Source organism: Oenanthe melanoleuca, chromosome 1A, assembly GCF_029582105.1.
Source record: "Oenanthe melanoleuca isolate GR-GAL-2019-014 chromosome 1A, OMel1.0, whole genome shotgun sequence".
Classification (NCBI taxonomy): Eukaryota; Metazoa; Chordata; class Aves; order Passeriformes; family Muscicapidae; genus Oenanthe; species Oenanthe melanoleuca.
Genome location: NC_079334.1, coordinates 6,522,222 through 6,537,800, shown reverse-complemented (window position 1 = coordinate 6,537,800; position 15,579 = coordinate 6,522,222). Strand labels below are relative to the sequence as shown.

At 41.6% G+C, this 15,579-nt stretch overlaps 1 protein-coding gene across 2 annotated transcripts in view; it reads left to right on the top strand.

Annotated features, from left to right (window-relative positions):
- The window catches only part of ITPR2 (inositol 1,4,5-trisphosphate receptor type 2), a 236,073-nt gene that overhangs the window by 115,759 nt on the left and 104,735 nt on the right, over window positions 1-15,579 (top strand). For both annotated transcript variants that reach the window (XM_056514148.1, XM_056514156.1), the window contains 3 exons: window positions 9,335-9,525; window positions 10,754-10,896; window positions 13,059-13,167. In XM_056514148.1, the coding sequence (XP_056370123.1) occupies window positions 9,335-9,525; window positions 10,754-10,896; window positions 13,059-13,167 (443 nt within the window). The remainder of the gene's footprint in view (window positions 1-9,334; window positions 9,526-10,753; window positions 10,897-13,058; window positions 13,168-15,579) is intronic.

Genomic DNA, 15,579 nt, shown 5'->3' with positions numbered 1-15,579 from the left:
AATACCAAACAAGTTATGATGTTAAATCACAACATAAGCAAAGGCGTCCATGTTCAAATATATTTTTTTAAAACTTCTTATCCTACATTAAAAAATACTCTTCACCAGAACATAGCTAAAACTGGCAAAAGTTCATTAAGTTAAATTTCTGTAAATATGATTTTAAAGTCCTCTGCCATACAGACTAAAGGATTATTCAATGTAGTTTCCAAAAATCAGTGGTGCTGGTTGCTTGTAGAATAAGATTCTGCTCAGTGTGAATGAAAGCAGAATAGAGGCAGAGATACATGGCAACTGGCTAAATCCTATTTTTGATACATTTATTAAAAAGTATTAATAAATAATGATAAAACAATATGAGAGGGTCCCCGAGCCATCTGCAGCACTGTAACAATCAACTCTAAATTTAGATTTTTGGAACAGCTTTACAGAAGTATCATTTAACATTTTAGCCAAAACATCTCATTAACTTTCTGTGTGAATGTGAATAAGTAGTTACCTAAAAATTTAGCAACCTTCAATTGTTTTATTTGTTATGCAAATGATTTAATTATGGATCCATCTGGCAAAGGAACTTTGGAAGTTGAAGACATTTTATTTCCTTTATGCTACAGCTACTACAGTCTCACATAAAGCTCCATCTCTACAAATTCTTGCTTGTGTGTTTAACAGTTATGTCCTTGCTCTTCTCTGGCATTTCTGGAAACAGTCATCAATAAATTACTTCCTTTGGGAGTCTGGGGAAAGGGGGAGGAGTAGGGCAGGTGAGAGTAGGTTTGAGACCAGCCATGCCCTCTGTGTGCTTGTAGACACTCAGTGTCTTAATTCCTGTAGAGCTGCATTTAAAATCAAATTCTAGCTAGAGAGGTCATTGTGTTATCTCATCAAGATGAGGCTGTTTGGAGACATCTGAGTGTGGGTTTATTTTCCATTTGGCTACATGCCCACAGCACACAGCTGGTTCTAGCATGAAAAATTCCCAGCAAATTCCATCGATCCAGAGCTCTGCTGATTGCTGGATGAGTCAGGCCAGGCTCTCACTGAGCTTTCTCTTCTCCCAAGGAGCATGTGCTAGGACAAGAAGAAAAGGCCTCAGGTTGCACCAGGGGAGGTTTAGGTTGGACGTTAGGAAAAATTTCTTCATGGAAAGGGTTGTCAAGCACTGGAACAGGCTGCCCTGGAAAGGGTTGAGTCATCGTCCCTGGAGGTGTTGAAAGTGATGTGGCACTTAGAGACTTGGTGTAGTGGTGGACATGGCACTGTTAAGTTACTGCTTGGACTCTCTCTTGAAGGTGTTTTCCAACCTAAATTATTCTATGATTCTGCCCTGTTGAGGCAGCCAAGCTGAACTTGTCCCCATAGCAGCTTGAGAGGAAACCATGGGTCACTCTAAGGGGATGGCAGATCCAGCTTCATGTCAGGTGTGCCAGCACATGCAAGGGCTGGTGGGCTTTGGTGGGCAGTCCTCTGTGTGCCTCTTGTTTCTGGGGGCTCCAGGAACAGCTGGAGTCTGTCTGGAGTTTGCTTCAGATATGTGACTTTGTTCCCTATTTGTGGAATTGGATTTCTACCTCCACTACAGTCCTTTCTTTCATTCTATTTTCTTTTTTCTGGAGATGATTTAGAGTTGTTTTTTTGTTTGTTTTTTTTTTTTTTTTTTTTCTAAAAACAAGCTCTTGTGCTGTCCTATGGGTCCAGACTCCTTCTTGCTTCTCTGGCTTCCCACCCATGGGCCCCCAGCCATGCCTTGGGCACTCAGGTGGGGCAGAGCTGCCAGTGAAGGGCATCACTCTGTGTCCTCCTCTGGGACTTCCCTGCACAGCAGCAGGAACTGCCAGGCTGGGAATCCCTGGGGTGCCATGAGCTGGCAGCCTCACAGCAGCTCCCTGCAAGCACACAGCATCCCCTCTGCTGATTTCCTTGCCCATATGATAACAACTGTTCAGGGATTCATCACTAATAGCAGTATCAGCATGGTTAAATTGTGTCCTGTCAGGCAATTGCTGCGTTTTTATTGACTGCTTTATTTTGATAGTGCAGAAGGGAAGAGTAAAGGAAGAGGTGAGGGGGATTTCCCAAAGAGCAAGTTAGCTGGAGATCAGGTGGAAGGAGAGTTTTGACAAATACCCCTGTGTACAATTTGCCTGGCCAGCAGAGATTTTGACTGCAGGTGATACTCAGTGTTTTTAGGCATGGTGGCAAACATGTCTTGCCTGGGTTAATGGAGTAAACTTGCTCTTCTCCGTGGAAATATTTGGAAAAACTGCCTCAGCTGGGGATACCAGAGGCTTTTACATCCAAGGCCCTTCTGAGATTGCAGTGGGTGCTTGGTGCTCCTCTGCCCAAAATGATGCTTCACTTTGAGAAGCCAGAGGCATCTTCCAGAATACAAACACAGCAACCTTCTTGTGCCTCTTTTGCTGGCTGCATATGTGGATCCTTTTTTTCCCCTTCTGACTTGAGAATCTGACAGCTTTAATGTTAGGGCCTTTGTGTTTCACAGCAAGGCTTTAAAAAACCTCTAAAAAGATTTTGCCTATATCAGAGAGATGGAGTATTGGGCAGATTTACAGCAGGGACCAAAGATTTCTGATGGAAAATAAGTGTAGTATAGACCTGAAAGAACAAACATGATTGCTTTGTTTTGTTTTGATTTTTTTTGGTGGAGTGTCATTGCCCTGGATTTACAAATGAGTCTCAGGGGGAAGAAAGATCATACACAGATTTCCCAAGGTATCAAAGATCCCTATAATGACACACTTTTAAAAGACCCACTTCAGAGCAAGTTTAAGCAACATGCACTCTGCTCAGTGTTTCCTGGCTTGTTGCTGGCAGGTGGATGCAAGCACTGCCTCAAGAGCTTAAGATCATTTCATCTGCTTTCTGTTGAGCACTGTAAGAATGTGCATTACCTTCCAGGTCAACAAAAGGATATCTTGCAGAAGCTTATTTCTTATAGCCCTGCTACTTCAACTCTACTTTACCACCAGGGAAAAACTGCATAATCTTTTCAAGCCTCACTTGCTGCTTTGTCTCCAGGCACTTTCCTGCCTCCAGTTCAGCAGGAAGCATAGAGCCTTGCTCCCCCTCTTCAGCAGATCCCTCTGTGGCTCCAGGAGGTTTGGAACACAGATACCAACATGCACCAGGTTTCTATTGCCCAGGAAACATTTGGCTGCTTGGCATGAATAGAAACTCTTGTGAAATTATATATCTGCATGTGTGTGTGTGTGTGTTTGTGACTTGTTCACATGGATTTCTGCAGCAGGTTATCACACTGCTGAGAATGAACACATACATATATCACTTTGACCTTTTTTATTACATAGGACTGAGCTTTTGCTTTAAAATACAGTCCAAAAAGTGAATAATCAAAACAGCTCCCATCTCCCTGGTAAAATAGCAACAACTGAAAAATACTTAGAAGGTCCCCAGACCTTTGTGAAAACAGAGGAAATAAGATATCCAACCATATGATTTATTTCAAATGAATTCATTATCAGAGGACTTTCAGTTCATGCATTTTATGATCTTTGCAAGGTTGAGAAGGGTGGAGGTCAGTCTCAAAGTCTGCATTTTAAACCTGCTACTGTCTTTCTCTAAAGATTGGGGAATATCACCTCTCCTCACAACCAAAGATTGTATATCTTAAATTACATATCCTAAATGCTATTGAACCAGGGTTTTCCCAACCAGTCCTTCAGGACTCATGCAAAGAGCTGTCTTTGCTTCTTAATTAAGGCAGTAATTCTTGCATCTTCACCTCTGAGCATCAGTTTTCTTTTCTGTTACAAGGGCAAATTCAGTTCTCTTACACTCTTGTCTCTGTAGTATCCATTAGTTTTCTCCCTTATGTTTTAAAAAATTGAATCTTTCCTCTGGTACTGTGTCTATCCCAAGGATGTGGTCTGTCTGTGCTTGTGCTGTGACCACCAGTAATGAAATAATTGGAATTTCCCAGATGAGTAAACAGTGCCAGATAGGAACCTGCATTTTGTTACACTATGTCTCTTGGCAGACCCTTTAAAAAAAAATCTGTTAGCAAGCCAAATTGCATTAGTCACTATCAGATTATGTTCTAGGATGTTGTGCAGGAGAAGTAAAAGAAGAATTCTCATTTCCATCCTACTGAATTTGAGGTGAGCCCTGTAAGATTGCAATTTCCAAAGTTCAAAGCTGGAACAGATACAGAGGAAGCACTGCTGTGGTGGTCAGGGGAAAGGAGAACTGTGTTACAGGAAGGGAATTCAGAACCCCCACATGTTTTGCCTAGACCTGTGTTGTTGCTCTTTAAAGGTACTTAAGAAGATAAATAGTCACAGAGACGTTTAAGCTGAAGGACAGTGCTGACCCAAAACCAACTGGACATAAATTACACTAGGTTGTAAATAACCTAAATAAATTTAGATTGTAAATCAGAGGATTGGAACCAACTTTGGAAGGATGTCCTTGGTCAGTGGGCTGAGAGAAAGTGGCGGGAGGAGGGATAGCAGATAAGCTGCCATCATTTTAAATGAGGCTCAATAAATTTTTCCAAAGATATTAAAGAGCATGGGTTGTCTGTAACAGAGAGCAGATGGTCTGAAGGTGTAGTGAAGTCCTTTCTAGTTGAGTATTTATTCCCTAATTTAAAGTCACCAATACCTCCTTCTACAGAACCCAAAAAAACTCTCCTCTGGTTCTTGACCATTCTTTTATGCCCTCTAATGCCCTTTACTTTTCCCTGACAAATTATAAATAGGAAACATTAAACATAAAATCTTGGTCACATTTTGTTGCTTCTTTGGAATTATTATGTGTATTTTAATGTTCATATAGATGAATTTTCATATGACCATTTCTTTCAGTCCTGAAAATGTTTATTTCCCTTCCCATTTGAATTTTAAAATCTTTTTTCCATTTTATAAAAAGCTAGACCTTCATTTTCAATTTTTAGTTCAAATAAAATAATTATCCTGTTGTTACTTTTTTGACAGCAAGAAGAATACATTTCAGATGAAGCACATATTTTATTCTATTTTAACTGTTTGTGTTTCCCTAATTGCAAGAAAAATTCAATGATGATCTTTTTACAGGCTGATAAATATTTTAGCGTAGATTTTCTGTTGGAAAAAAAACAACCAAGTGAAAGGGTACAAGATTGGCAGGTTTGTGTCTTGTCTACACAAAGCTTTTATTTCCCCTTAAAAAGTCTTGCTGTTGCTAGCATTAGTGTCTCTCCATCCAAATGCATTTGTTTAGCAGTCAGTAAATGATTAAGGAGCTGGAGGGACTGATTTATGGAACAAAATTAATTGAACTAAATATGCATCACTCTGTTACGTGACAACTGGGAAGTGTGGGAGAACATAGAGCTGCCTGAGACTACCAGGGGTGTAAACTGTGAGCAAAGCCAAGGATTCACATCCAGGTACAGCTGGAGTTTTTTCCTGACCCAGACTGTCCATCACACTCCTCCTCAAGGAGCTCTTAGGGATCAAATGCTGGCGTGTCCCCCTGAAAACCCACACCAGGGGATGCTTCAGGGTAAATCAGCTGTGAAGCCACCACACACTGGAGTGTTCTGTACATACTGCAAAAGCTAATGGAGTGAAATATAAAATTAGGGAGCAGTAGGTGGAAACAGTGAGAATGGCAAGGTTCCTAATGGCAAGGTAGATTATTGTGAAGAACAGGAATCCAAGGGAAATTACAGGCAAGGGCCCCTTCCTGCAAATCCTTAGGGCTAAATTGGTCCTCAGACTCAGGCAGCAGCACAGTGAAAGGACAGTGCTTCAGGAGGCATTCCTGAAATAGGTCCAATTGCTGTTCTTCTGTGAAGAGAACTACATGCAGATAATTTAACAAAATAACACCTGGGTCATTTCAGCCTCTCTGGACTGTGCTCCTGGGACTTCGCTGGCACTTGCTCATCGAGAGTGTCGTGATTTTACCTGCTTGATTTTTGGCATTCATGGTGCCCTTTTCTTTTGATTCTCTGAGCTCTATTTCATTGTTTAAGCAGTAAGGGGAAGGAAAGCTGCTGATCACTGGGTGCCCACAGAACCATCCAGCACAGGGCAGGGCATTTTGCTGTGACCTGCTGAATTTGTGGCGCTGCGTTTCTTGCTGTTACCATGGGTGGTGTTTGCTCATTTATCTTGGCTTGTCTTGTCTCTCTTGCTGAGAGATAATTGAGAGCAGCAGATTGAGGGTTAGTAGTTTAAAGGATTTCCCAGAAATTCCATCTCCTCTGACAATGGCAAAATGGTGTTGTGTATTCAGGGTGTAATTACCCCCATGCACAGTTCCCTAGGTGAGAAATGGGCACTGTATAAACCTGGGATGTGCCCTCCAGTGCAGGGCAGAACTTACCTGTGCTGAAGACATCACAGAATCACACAGAATTTTGAGCTGGAAGGGAGCCAAAAGGATCACTGAGTCCATCCTGGTAAGTATCCTGCTGGATACTTATGTAAATCCAGCCCACATAGCTTTTTCCCAAGTTCACCAGTCAGATGAAAGACAGAATTTTACCCCCTCTTGGCACCTTTGTCTACCAGCTCTAACCATACTTTGCAAGTTTGAGTGCTGTCCAAAAGTATTTCTAAGTGGAACAAAAATAAACATGCTTTTAAATATTTGATGTTGATACTTTAAGGGAGATTGACACATTTTGAAGAGGAAAGCAGCCTACAACACCTAAATTAAAAATAAATATTTATGTTCACATTTGTTCATCAGCTTTCCAAAATGTAAAAATATGTTTCATGTTGTTTTAAATAATGAAATGTGAAACAAATGAAAGATAAACTTTCTACAAGCTGAAAAGAAATAAGAAGACAAAGGCTTTGTTTATAGCTTAGATTTCAACAGTGCCCTTTGACAACCAATACAAATCTTAATTACAAATGGAATTATACATGTAAGAACTGTTCAAAACAAAGGAGTATTTTTTTTCTCTTGCTGGTTTTCTTTGTGATAGTTTTAATTAGCTGCAACTCTTTGAACACTCATAGTCCTTGACTGCTCCTCAGACACTGATGGAAGTTGTTAACTTCAAATGGCATCTGTAGGACTGCAGAAGTCTGGGTTTTCCTCTGAATGGTGTGCTCCCCATTGCTAAATTTATTCCTCAATGTATCAGGATCCTGCATACATTCCACTTAATTGAGAAGTGAGCACTGTCCAGTAGCATTCCAGTGATTGACATTAGGACACAATAAATTGGATTAATAGGCTGCAGCACCCTACCCACACTGGCAGAACTTTAAAGGACTTTTCCAGTAAAGTAGGCAGCAACAGGGCAAATGTGTTTTGAAAAACAGCCCAGTTGAATTATATGGAAAAACAATCATTAGAAATAATGGCCAGCCATACATGGCATCTTCCACATGTTAATCAGGAACCTGCCTTTAAAACAAATGGAGAGTGGAAAGGAAAAGTCAATTTATGTCTTCCCAGCTTAACCTATTTTTTTTTTTGTTCAATTCCCTGTGGCCAACCATTTAAAAGAAAGTGCCTACCAGAAATGGAATTAGAGAATTGTCTTCCATCCCAATGGAACAGCCCCAGTCCTGCATCAGGATCCAGCCTTGCAGTGGGAAGAGAGGAGGGTGCCCTGAACCTGTGGGATCCATTAAAGGGAAGAGAATCCCCCTACAGAGCACCCTTGCCACAGTCTCTGAGGCTGGGGGTTGAGGTGTCACAGCCAGATTTAGGTTTGTAATAAAAGCTGTCATTTCACTCCAGTCCTGAGGGGAAGGGAAAGTTTGTGCCTGGGTTCTGTGACTCACTGTGCTTGGCAGCACTGCAGCCTCCATTCATCAGAGCTGTGTGCTGCCTCTGCCTGCACCTCCCCTGGGGCTGCAGCACGGGCTGCTTGGGACAGAGGGGCACCTGCTGCCTTCACAGGCTCAGGACATAAAGCCTGATATGTTTCAGAGCTGGGAGGGAGAGGTGGAATATTTTTGATGCCTTCCCCCACTGCAGAAAGCGTGTTAGTGTGGAATGGTGGGGAAATGCCTCGGAGAAATGTTGTGCAGAACTGCAGTTTGGGCTAATGGTTTTTTAAAATTCAGCTTGTTTCAGTAATGTAAAATGGAAAATCACTCATTTATTGGCCTTTATTACAAATGGATTAGAACTACTCCAATTTACTTTTAAGTTTTTATTAAACACATGCCATGCCACAGAAATTAAGTGAAATGACATGGAATACAGAACTTAATCACTGGAACATGACATGATCTTTCAGAGATAGACTCACAGAATGGTTTGGGTTGAAAAGACCTTAAATACATCCAGTTCCACCCCCTGCCATGGGCAGGGACACCTTTCACTATTCCAGGTTGCTCAGAGCCCCATCCAGCCTGGCCTGGGACACTGCCAGGGATCCAGGGGCAAACTCTTGTTCATTGGTTGAATTTCAGGCTACTCATGCTGAGCCAGAGAACAATGTCACTCTGATCTCCAGTGGAAAGGAGAGGAACAGCTAACAAAGAGATTTTACTGGGGGAGAGGGCAGATATTTTCTAACATTGCCTTTCAAACTTCTTTTTCAAACAACAGTTCAGGATGCAATAAAAATTTAATAGTGGATGCCCTGTAAGAATTCCTGCAAGTCTCTCCTCATTTTTTTTCTATTCCCTCTGTTGTCGTTTCCTGCCTCTTAAGTCTAAAAAAAATAGCAGTTTTTAATCTATTGATTAAATTTTTTTAACTACCAGATTATCAGATATTTATTAACTACTGGATATATTGCAGTGGCATCCAGGTACTGTCTAGAATCCAGGGTTTAGCAACCCTAGCAGTATAGAAAACCCAGAGAGAAGAGGAGACAGTCTTTTTCAAATTTAATTTGTATGCACTTGGTTCCTCAAGGTCTTCACAAGAGAAACATCCAGTAAAGCAACAGAGAGTACATGTGATAAATTGGATAAATGTGCATATGTCCACTAAAAATTTCAGAATTTTCTTCTGAATAGAGTAGAACTGTTGAAATAATAACACATACTCCTTTTGTTACTCTTATTAATATCTCTGGATTATTTTCAAGTTAGTAGAAAAATTATTCTATTTTTAAAAATAAATGTCTGTGTCTGTGAAAATAGATGCTGGAAATGATTCTCATCTCATTTAAACTAGTACAGCTTGCTTTCTTTAGCTAGATTATGGCTGATTTTTTCCACTTAGGTATACTTACTTTTAAGGATTCTTATTTTTAAAACCTGTTGAAGAGATATCACCCTGCCCCTTAACATCAGTAGGATCAGGCTTTTGCATGCCGTGATCTCTACAGGATTTTCAAGTTTTTGCCACTGTAAATGTCTTGGGTTTTTCCTTCCTGTGAAAGCCAAGAACCGCGGGATCGCGATTCCGGTGGATTTGGACAGCCAGGTGAACACCCTGTTCATGAAGAGTCACTCCAACATGGTGCAGAGGGCAGCCATGGGCTGGAGGATGTCAGCCCGCAGCGGACCTCGCTTCAAAGAAGCTCTTGGTGGGCCTGCCTGGGATTACAGGAATATCATAGAGAAGCTCCAGGTACAGACACAGCAAGTGGCCTGGGCAGGGGGGCTGCAGTTATCCCACACGTGCCAGGTGTGGAAAACACCAGAGACAGGCCCAGTGCGGTTTTAGTGATGGATGGGAGGAGCACTGCACTTCTGTGGGGATGGCTGAAGGCTCAGCTCTCCAAGACCAGTGTTTGGCTCCCACAGAAGTCAGAGAGGGGGAGGAGTTATCACAGAATGAGCTGAGCTGGAAGGGTCCACGAGGATCATTGATTCCAACTCCTGGCTGTACAGACAGCCCAACAATCCCACCCTGTGCATCCCTGAGTGTTGTCCAAACACACCTGGGGCTGTGACCATTCTCTGAGGAGCCTGTTCAGTGCCCAACACCCTCTGGGGGAAGAGCCTTTTCCTGATATCCACCCTGGCCCTGCCCTGACCCAGCTCCAGCCATTCCCTGGGTCCTGTCCCTGTCACGCAGAGCAGAGATCAGAGCCTGTCCCTCCTCCTTGTGAGGAAGCTGCAGAACTGCTCTGACCTCAGTCTGCTCTTCTGCAGCTAAACAGACCAAGTGTCTTCATCTGCTCCTTGTGTGGCTTCACCTGCTGGCCCTTCACAATCTCCATGTCCCTCCTTTGGACACTTACATTGTGATGCCCAAAACTGCACACAATATTCAAGTTGTGTTCTCCTCAAAGTGGCCCGTGGAGCAGCATCTCCTCTCTGCCTTTTTCACAGAATCACAGAATAATTTTTATGGCCACATGTCCTGTTCTGGCTGCAGAGGAGATACTGGAGGTTTTAGGTCATGTTTGTGCCACTGGAGATTGCATTGAGATGGAGATCACCTTTTGCATGTAGAGCCTAAACAGCATCAGGGCTGAGAAAACAGCAGGACCCAGACAAGTGCAGGGGCCCTAAACACCAAGGAGACAACACCTGAGGTGACACATTAACTGAGTGTGATGAGCATTGCTTTTCCAGCACACCGTCATCCTGACTGTTGCCATGGGTTTTGTGAGCACTACTGCAGAGCAGAAATTTGAAAGAGACCAACAAAGGGCAAATTCTCCCCCTTGCCCTGCTTGAAGAGTGGCATGAAGAAAGGCTTGAAGTGGCTTTACAGCCACTGGGTTGCCCAGGGCTCTTGCAGGGCTCATCACACTGGGTCAAGCAGTGCATCACACTGAGCTGTGAGACTCCTCAGCACTGTTGCTGTAGTTCTCCTGCAGTTATGGATGTTCTCCTGTCTTCCCCAGGACGTGGTGTCCTCCCTGGAGCAGCAGTTCACACCCATGATGCAAGCTGAATTCTCAGTGCTGGTTGATGTGCTGCACAGCCCAGAGCTCCTGTTCCCTGAGGGCAGTGATGCCAGAATAAGATGTGGTGCTTTCATGTCCAAGTAAGTGGTGTGCAGAGGGGCCTGTTGTCTTGGTTTGAGAGGTGTTTGTTAAAAAAGGCAGGAGCCTCTCTTGAAATGGCCAATGTAAACCTCTTCCCTCTAAATTATTATAACTTTGAAATTAAAGAGCTCTCAGGCAAAGATATGGGAATAGTTCTTTACTAGGAAAAAAATTAAAACAAAAATACAGTAATACAAAAAACAAACCCAAACCACTGACAGAGTCAGAATACAACCTGACACCCTGTCAGTCAGTCAGGGTGTTGGCAGCAGTCCCATTCAATGGTGGCTGCATCCTCCTGCAGTGGCAGATGTGGTTCAGCTGGAGCAGTGCTCCTGGAGAGGGTGCAGTTTTCCTCTGAAGGTCCAGGGATGAGGAATCCAGTGGAAAATGCTGCCCTGATGTTCCAAATCTCAGTTTTTATCTAGGTGGGAAAGGCTTGGCTCTTCCCCCTGTGTGAGGCATCTCCAAATGGGATGATGTAATTTTATCAGTCATGCAGTGGGACTCAATGGCCCATTAACAGATGATATCCTCCTGGAGGGAGGATGGGTTGTGGAAAAGATAAAAGATCACTGTCCCACCTGGTTTCAACAGATGGTGATAGAATACACACTTTTGGTCACATCCTGCTTTGCAAACCAAGACAACTGTTTGATTCTTTAGGAAAGATGGCAGGATTTTAGCATTTTCAACAGCATTTACCTCTGGTTTTCAGCAGAGACTTAAGCATGCAGGTGTCCAACCTAATTGTTGAAAGTTTAAGTAAGGTCTTTTGCTCCATATTTTATATTTCTCAGCAGTTTTGTTGTCTGGAGAGCACAGAGAGGTTGCTTGCCTCTACCTGCTAGAAATGGGATGGTTAGTGTTTTGTTAAAATAATGGCAGGCTCAACCTACCTCTGTTTTCTCAATGGGCTACTTTTGCTATTACATTTCATGAATTCTACAACAGAAACTTAGATTTTTCCATAGCAGAATTTTCAAGAATTCATAATGAAGCAGTGGGCTGCTCAAGGCTCGTGGGTTTTTTTGTTGGATTTTTTCTTTTTTGGTACAGCAAACCTATATTTTTGTTTTAAACTGTCAACAACTCTTTGAAAATACATTTCTATCTGGTCTTGAATTATTAGATGTTTTATTTGCAGTCTGTGCCTTGGAATAGAGTCTTGCAAATTTTTTATTAGTCCTCAAGTGAGATGCCCTCCCCGCCCTTGAGAAACTATAATTTAAACAGAGATAACTTGGGGGAAATGAATGCATTTGGCAGCTCCCTTGATCCCTTGGTTATTTGCATATTCTGCAGAGGTAGCATTATAACAATATACTTTATATGTTTGGAAATTTTTTTTTAATTACATTTTGAGGTTATCCCATCCCATGTCCTCTGTCCAAACTCTTGTTTGAAGCCAGCATCAAAATACAAAAAAAAAAATAGAACCCAAAACCTGTCCAAGACCTTCAGATTTCCTTCCTTGGTATTTTCACAAACATTTTTCCAGCACTGTGTGAACCAGTGCAAGGATCTGTGCACAGATCTGCACAAAGACAGAAAGGCTGCTTCTGGTATCAGCTTCAGCTGACTGAAATCCAGACTCCTGTCACAGTCATAGCTGGAGACAGAAATGGACCTTGTTTTCTGGCTTGTCAAGTGGTTGTGTGAATGTAAATAACAATTATGTTTCATCCAAATGTCTGCATTTCTGAATCCTTCCATGTAAGGTTTTTTGGAAATCCTTTCAGCTGAATGCCATTTGCTAATTATATCATAATTATATTATAACCATCATAGAAGTTGGAAGGTGTAAAGGTTGTAGTTAGATGCATGGTGAACACTGGTTACCTTTAAATATTGGTTAAAATAAGTTACTTTTAAATAAAGAAAGGATTAAATAGCAAGTCTGTATCTTACTCTGGAAGCACTCATAAAAAGTGGATGTAGAATTCTGCCTTCTGTATGTGCAGTAAGATATGCAAATTGACACCAAAATCTCCCAACACCTTGAAAGTCTAATATCCTTTCTAATTATTATTTCTCTTGACCACTTTTATTTCCTTTCCTTGAGGAAAAATATAGTGATGGGCAATTTTTACATACAGAAATTGTGGTATGGCTTAGCAACAATGTGCAATGCTCTTTAAGTTTTAATATCTTATTTCAGGTTGATTAATCACACAAAGAAGCTAATGGAGAAAGAAGAAAAGCTCTGCATTAAAATCCTTCAAACTTTACGAGAAATGCTTGACAAGAAAACCAACTTTGCAGAAGAGGTACTGCTACCACTTTGATATTAAATATAGAACTAAGAGCATGGTGTTAATAACAGAATCTGACATGATTTCAATTTTGTGCTGTTTTAGAGATAACCTGGTGTCTTAGGAACAGTGTGATAAGGTTGCAAGTTGGTTTGGTACAAAAGAAACTCTTTGCCTTACACTGTTTTGTGTGAGGGACTTGATAAGAGTCAAGGCAAGCAAGATGAAATGAATTAGCAGTAGCAAGTATTACTATGTATAATTATTATATATTGGATATTCTTTATTTCTGGAGATTAGTCTTCATTTGTCACACCTGACTTGACCATAACATCAATGGAAATACAGGGATTTTTAATTGCAATTGTACAGTTTTTCCCTGCTGCCTGTGGTGCCAGACTTTTGTACTCCACATGCTTTTTAATGCTCACAAATGTGTGAAAGGAAATCTGCAGTGTTTAAGCAGAGCTGCCAGTTTTGGGAAGAAGTGACATAGTCTGTACTCTGTAAGTGTCTAATTATTTCTTGCATTCCTCTCTCCCCTCATTGCCCAGTTTTCTCTTGCAAAACCAAGTCTTTTAAATGCCTTTCATTTTGCCTGTTCCTTTGGCTCTCAGTAGGTAGATTCAGATGCAGATGTCAGCTGTCCCTGCTCTTTCTGAGCCTGATCTCAGTGTCTTTTGTGTAGTTTCCTCTTATCCATATTTCTGGGTATTCCCCAAACCCCTTCAGCATTTTTTTATTCACTCTTAAATATGAATCATGGAGCTATCATCTAATCTCTCAGTGCTGACATCAGACCTGCTCTGTGCAAAAATAACCAATGAAACAGAGGAAACCAACCCCATTTTCACCTCCTCCTCAAAGAAAAATGTGGGTAGGCCTGGGCAGACAAATTCTTTTTTAATGTCATAAAAAGAATTTCACAGGAGAAGCAGGTATTATTATTCTTTATTATTGTTCATATTTATTCTAATAGCATTTTGGGTGCATAATACCACTGCATCACACAGGAAAAATAATTTGCTTTTGTAACTGACCTCTGCCAAACCTCTCCAAAAAAATTACAGAGACCCACCATAAGTTAACCTCATCTCAGGAGTACAGGGCAGGAAAAAAGGCTACACTTTTAATGTAGGACTTGAAACAAGCAATTAGATTTGCTTGTTTTAGTTGCTCCTTGTACCCTGTTGTGGGTGCTGATAAAGGGAGACAGAGTTAAGGGAGGGAATTCCCACCAGAGGGGATGTGCTCCATCAGTCTGTAAGGGCTCTGCTTTTCAGCAGTGGGTAAGGAAGGTGTATTCCCAAATCCCTCATGTGACCTCCACCATCTTGAGAGTGCATGGTGGGTGGGAAAGCTTTTTCTAAACAGAATTTCTCCCCCGTGCTTCCTCTGGAGTCCCATTGGTTTTACACTGAGGAATGTGATGAATCAGTGCAAACAAATATGTGAATAAACAAGCTTGGATATGCTTTGCAAGTGCTTCTCTGGCTTGCTACTCTTATGAGTCATTGTTCAATGCCAGGGACTTCAGAACAGTAAAAATAGCACAATGAATAACCTCATGTGCGTGTTTCCCTTCTTTTTTTGAGCCGTGATCTCACTGCCTGCAAAGTTATTCAATTATGGTATGCAGATATAAAAAAAAAAAAAAAATAGTAGTTAATACATAATGGTCATAACCAGAACAAAGCTACAGAGGGATGTGGGATGTTTTGACAGGAAGCCTGAGTTTTGCTAATCACCCATCAAATTGTATTTTCTGTGATAAACCTGACAGAAATAGTAAACCTCCAGTTTCTGCAGACTTTCCCATAGTGAGAAAGAAGGATGAAATAATGAAATAAAATCTCCTCCTATTTCTTCATGTTAATTCCCACCACTGAGCACCTTCTACTGTCTTTATCCTTCATCTGACCACTGAAAGGTCAAATGTCATTTGCTGAAGGAACAGGAGGCAAAATAGGAGTAGGATCTTATTTCACTGATTTTATACCTATTCCTGCATCTTCTATGTCAAGTCTATTGCTGCACCTCCCCTTGGTGGTGAGTTTTAGGTTTCTGGTGCTCTCCTGCCTCCATACCCTTGGATTTCTTTGCAGTCATCCTCTGAGGCAGCTCTCACTTGTGCCTTGCACCACAGCATCTAATCGTGCTGGGAATCAAAGTTTAATTTCAGAAGTTTGATTTTAAGGTATATAAATGACACATACATCCTCTTGGCCATTGATTGGCTTTCATAAGTAATTGTGGGTGATTATTGCAATCTCCTGGGAGTTCTGCATTGAGTCCTAGACCCATTTGTATTGATTAGGTCACTAACTGGAGTGAAACCTGATCTACAGCCCCTCTCTTCCAGAACAGCATTAAAACATGTGGGGAAAGCAGAGCTCACGTTTCCTCTGTGCAGAGAGCTACTGTAGT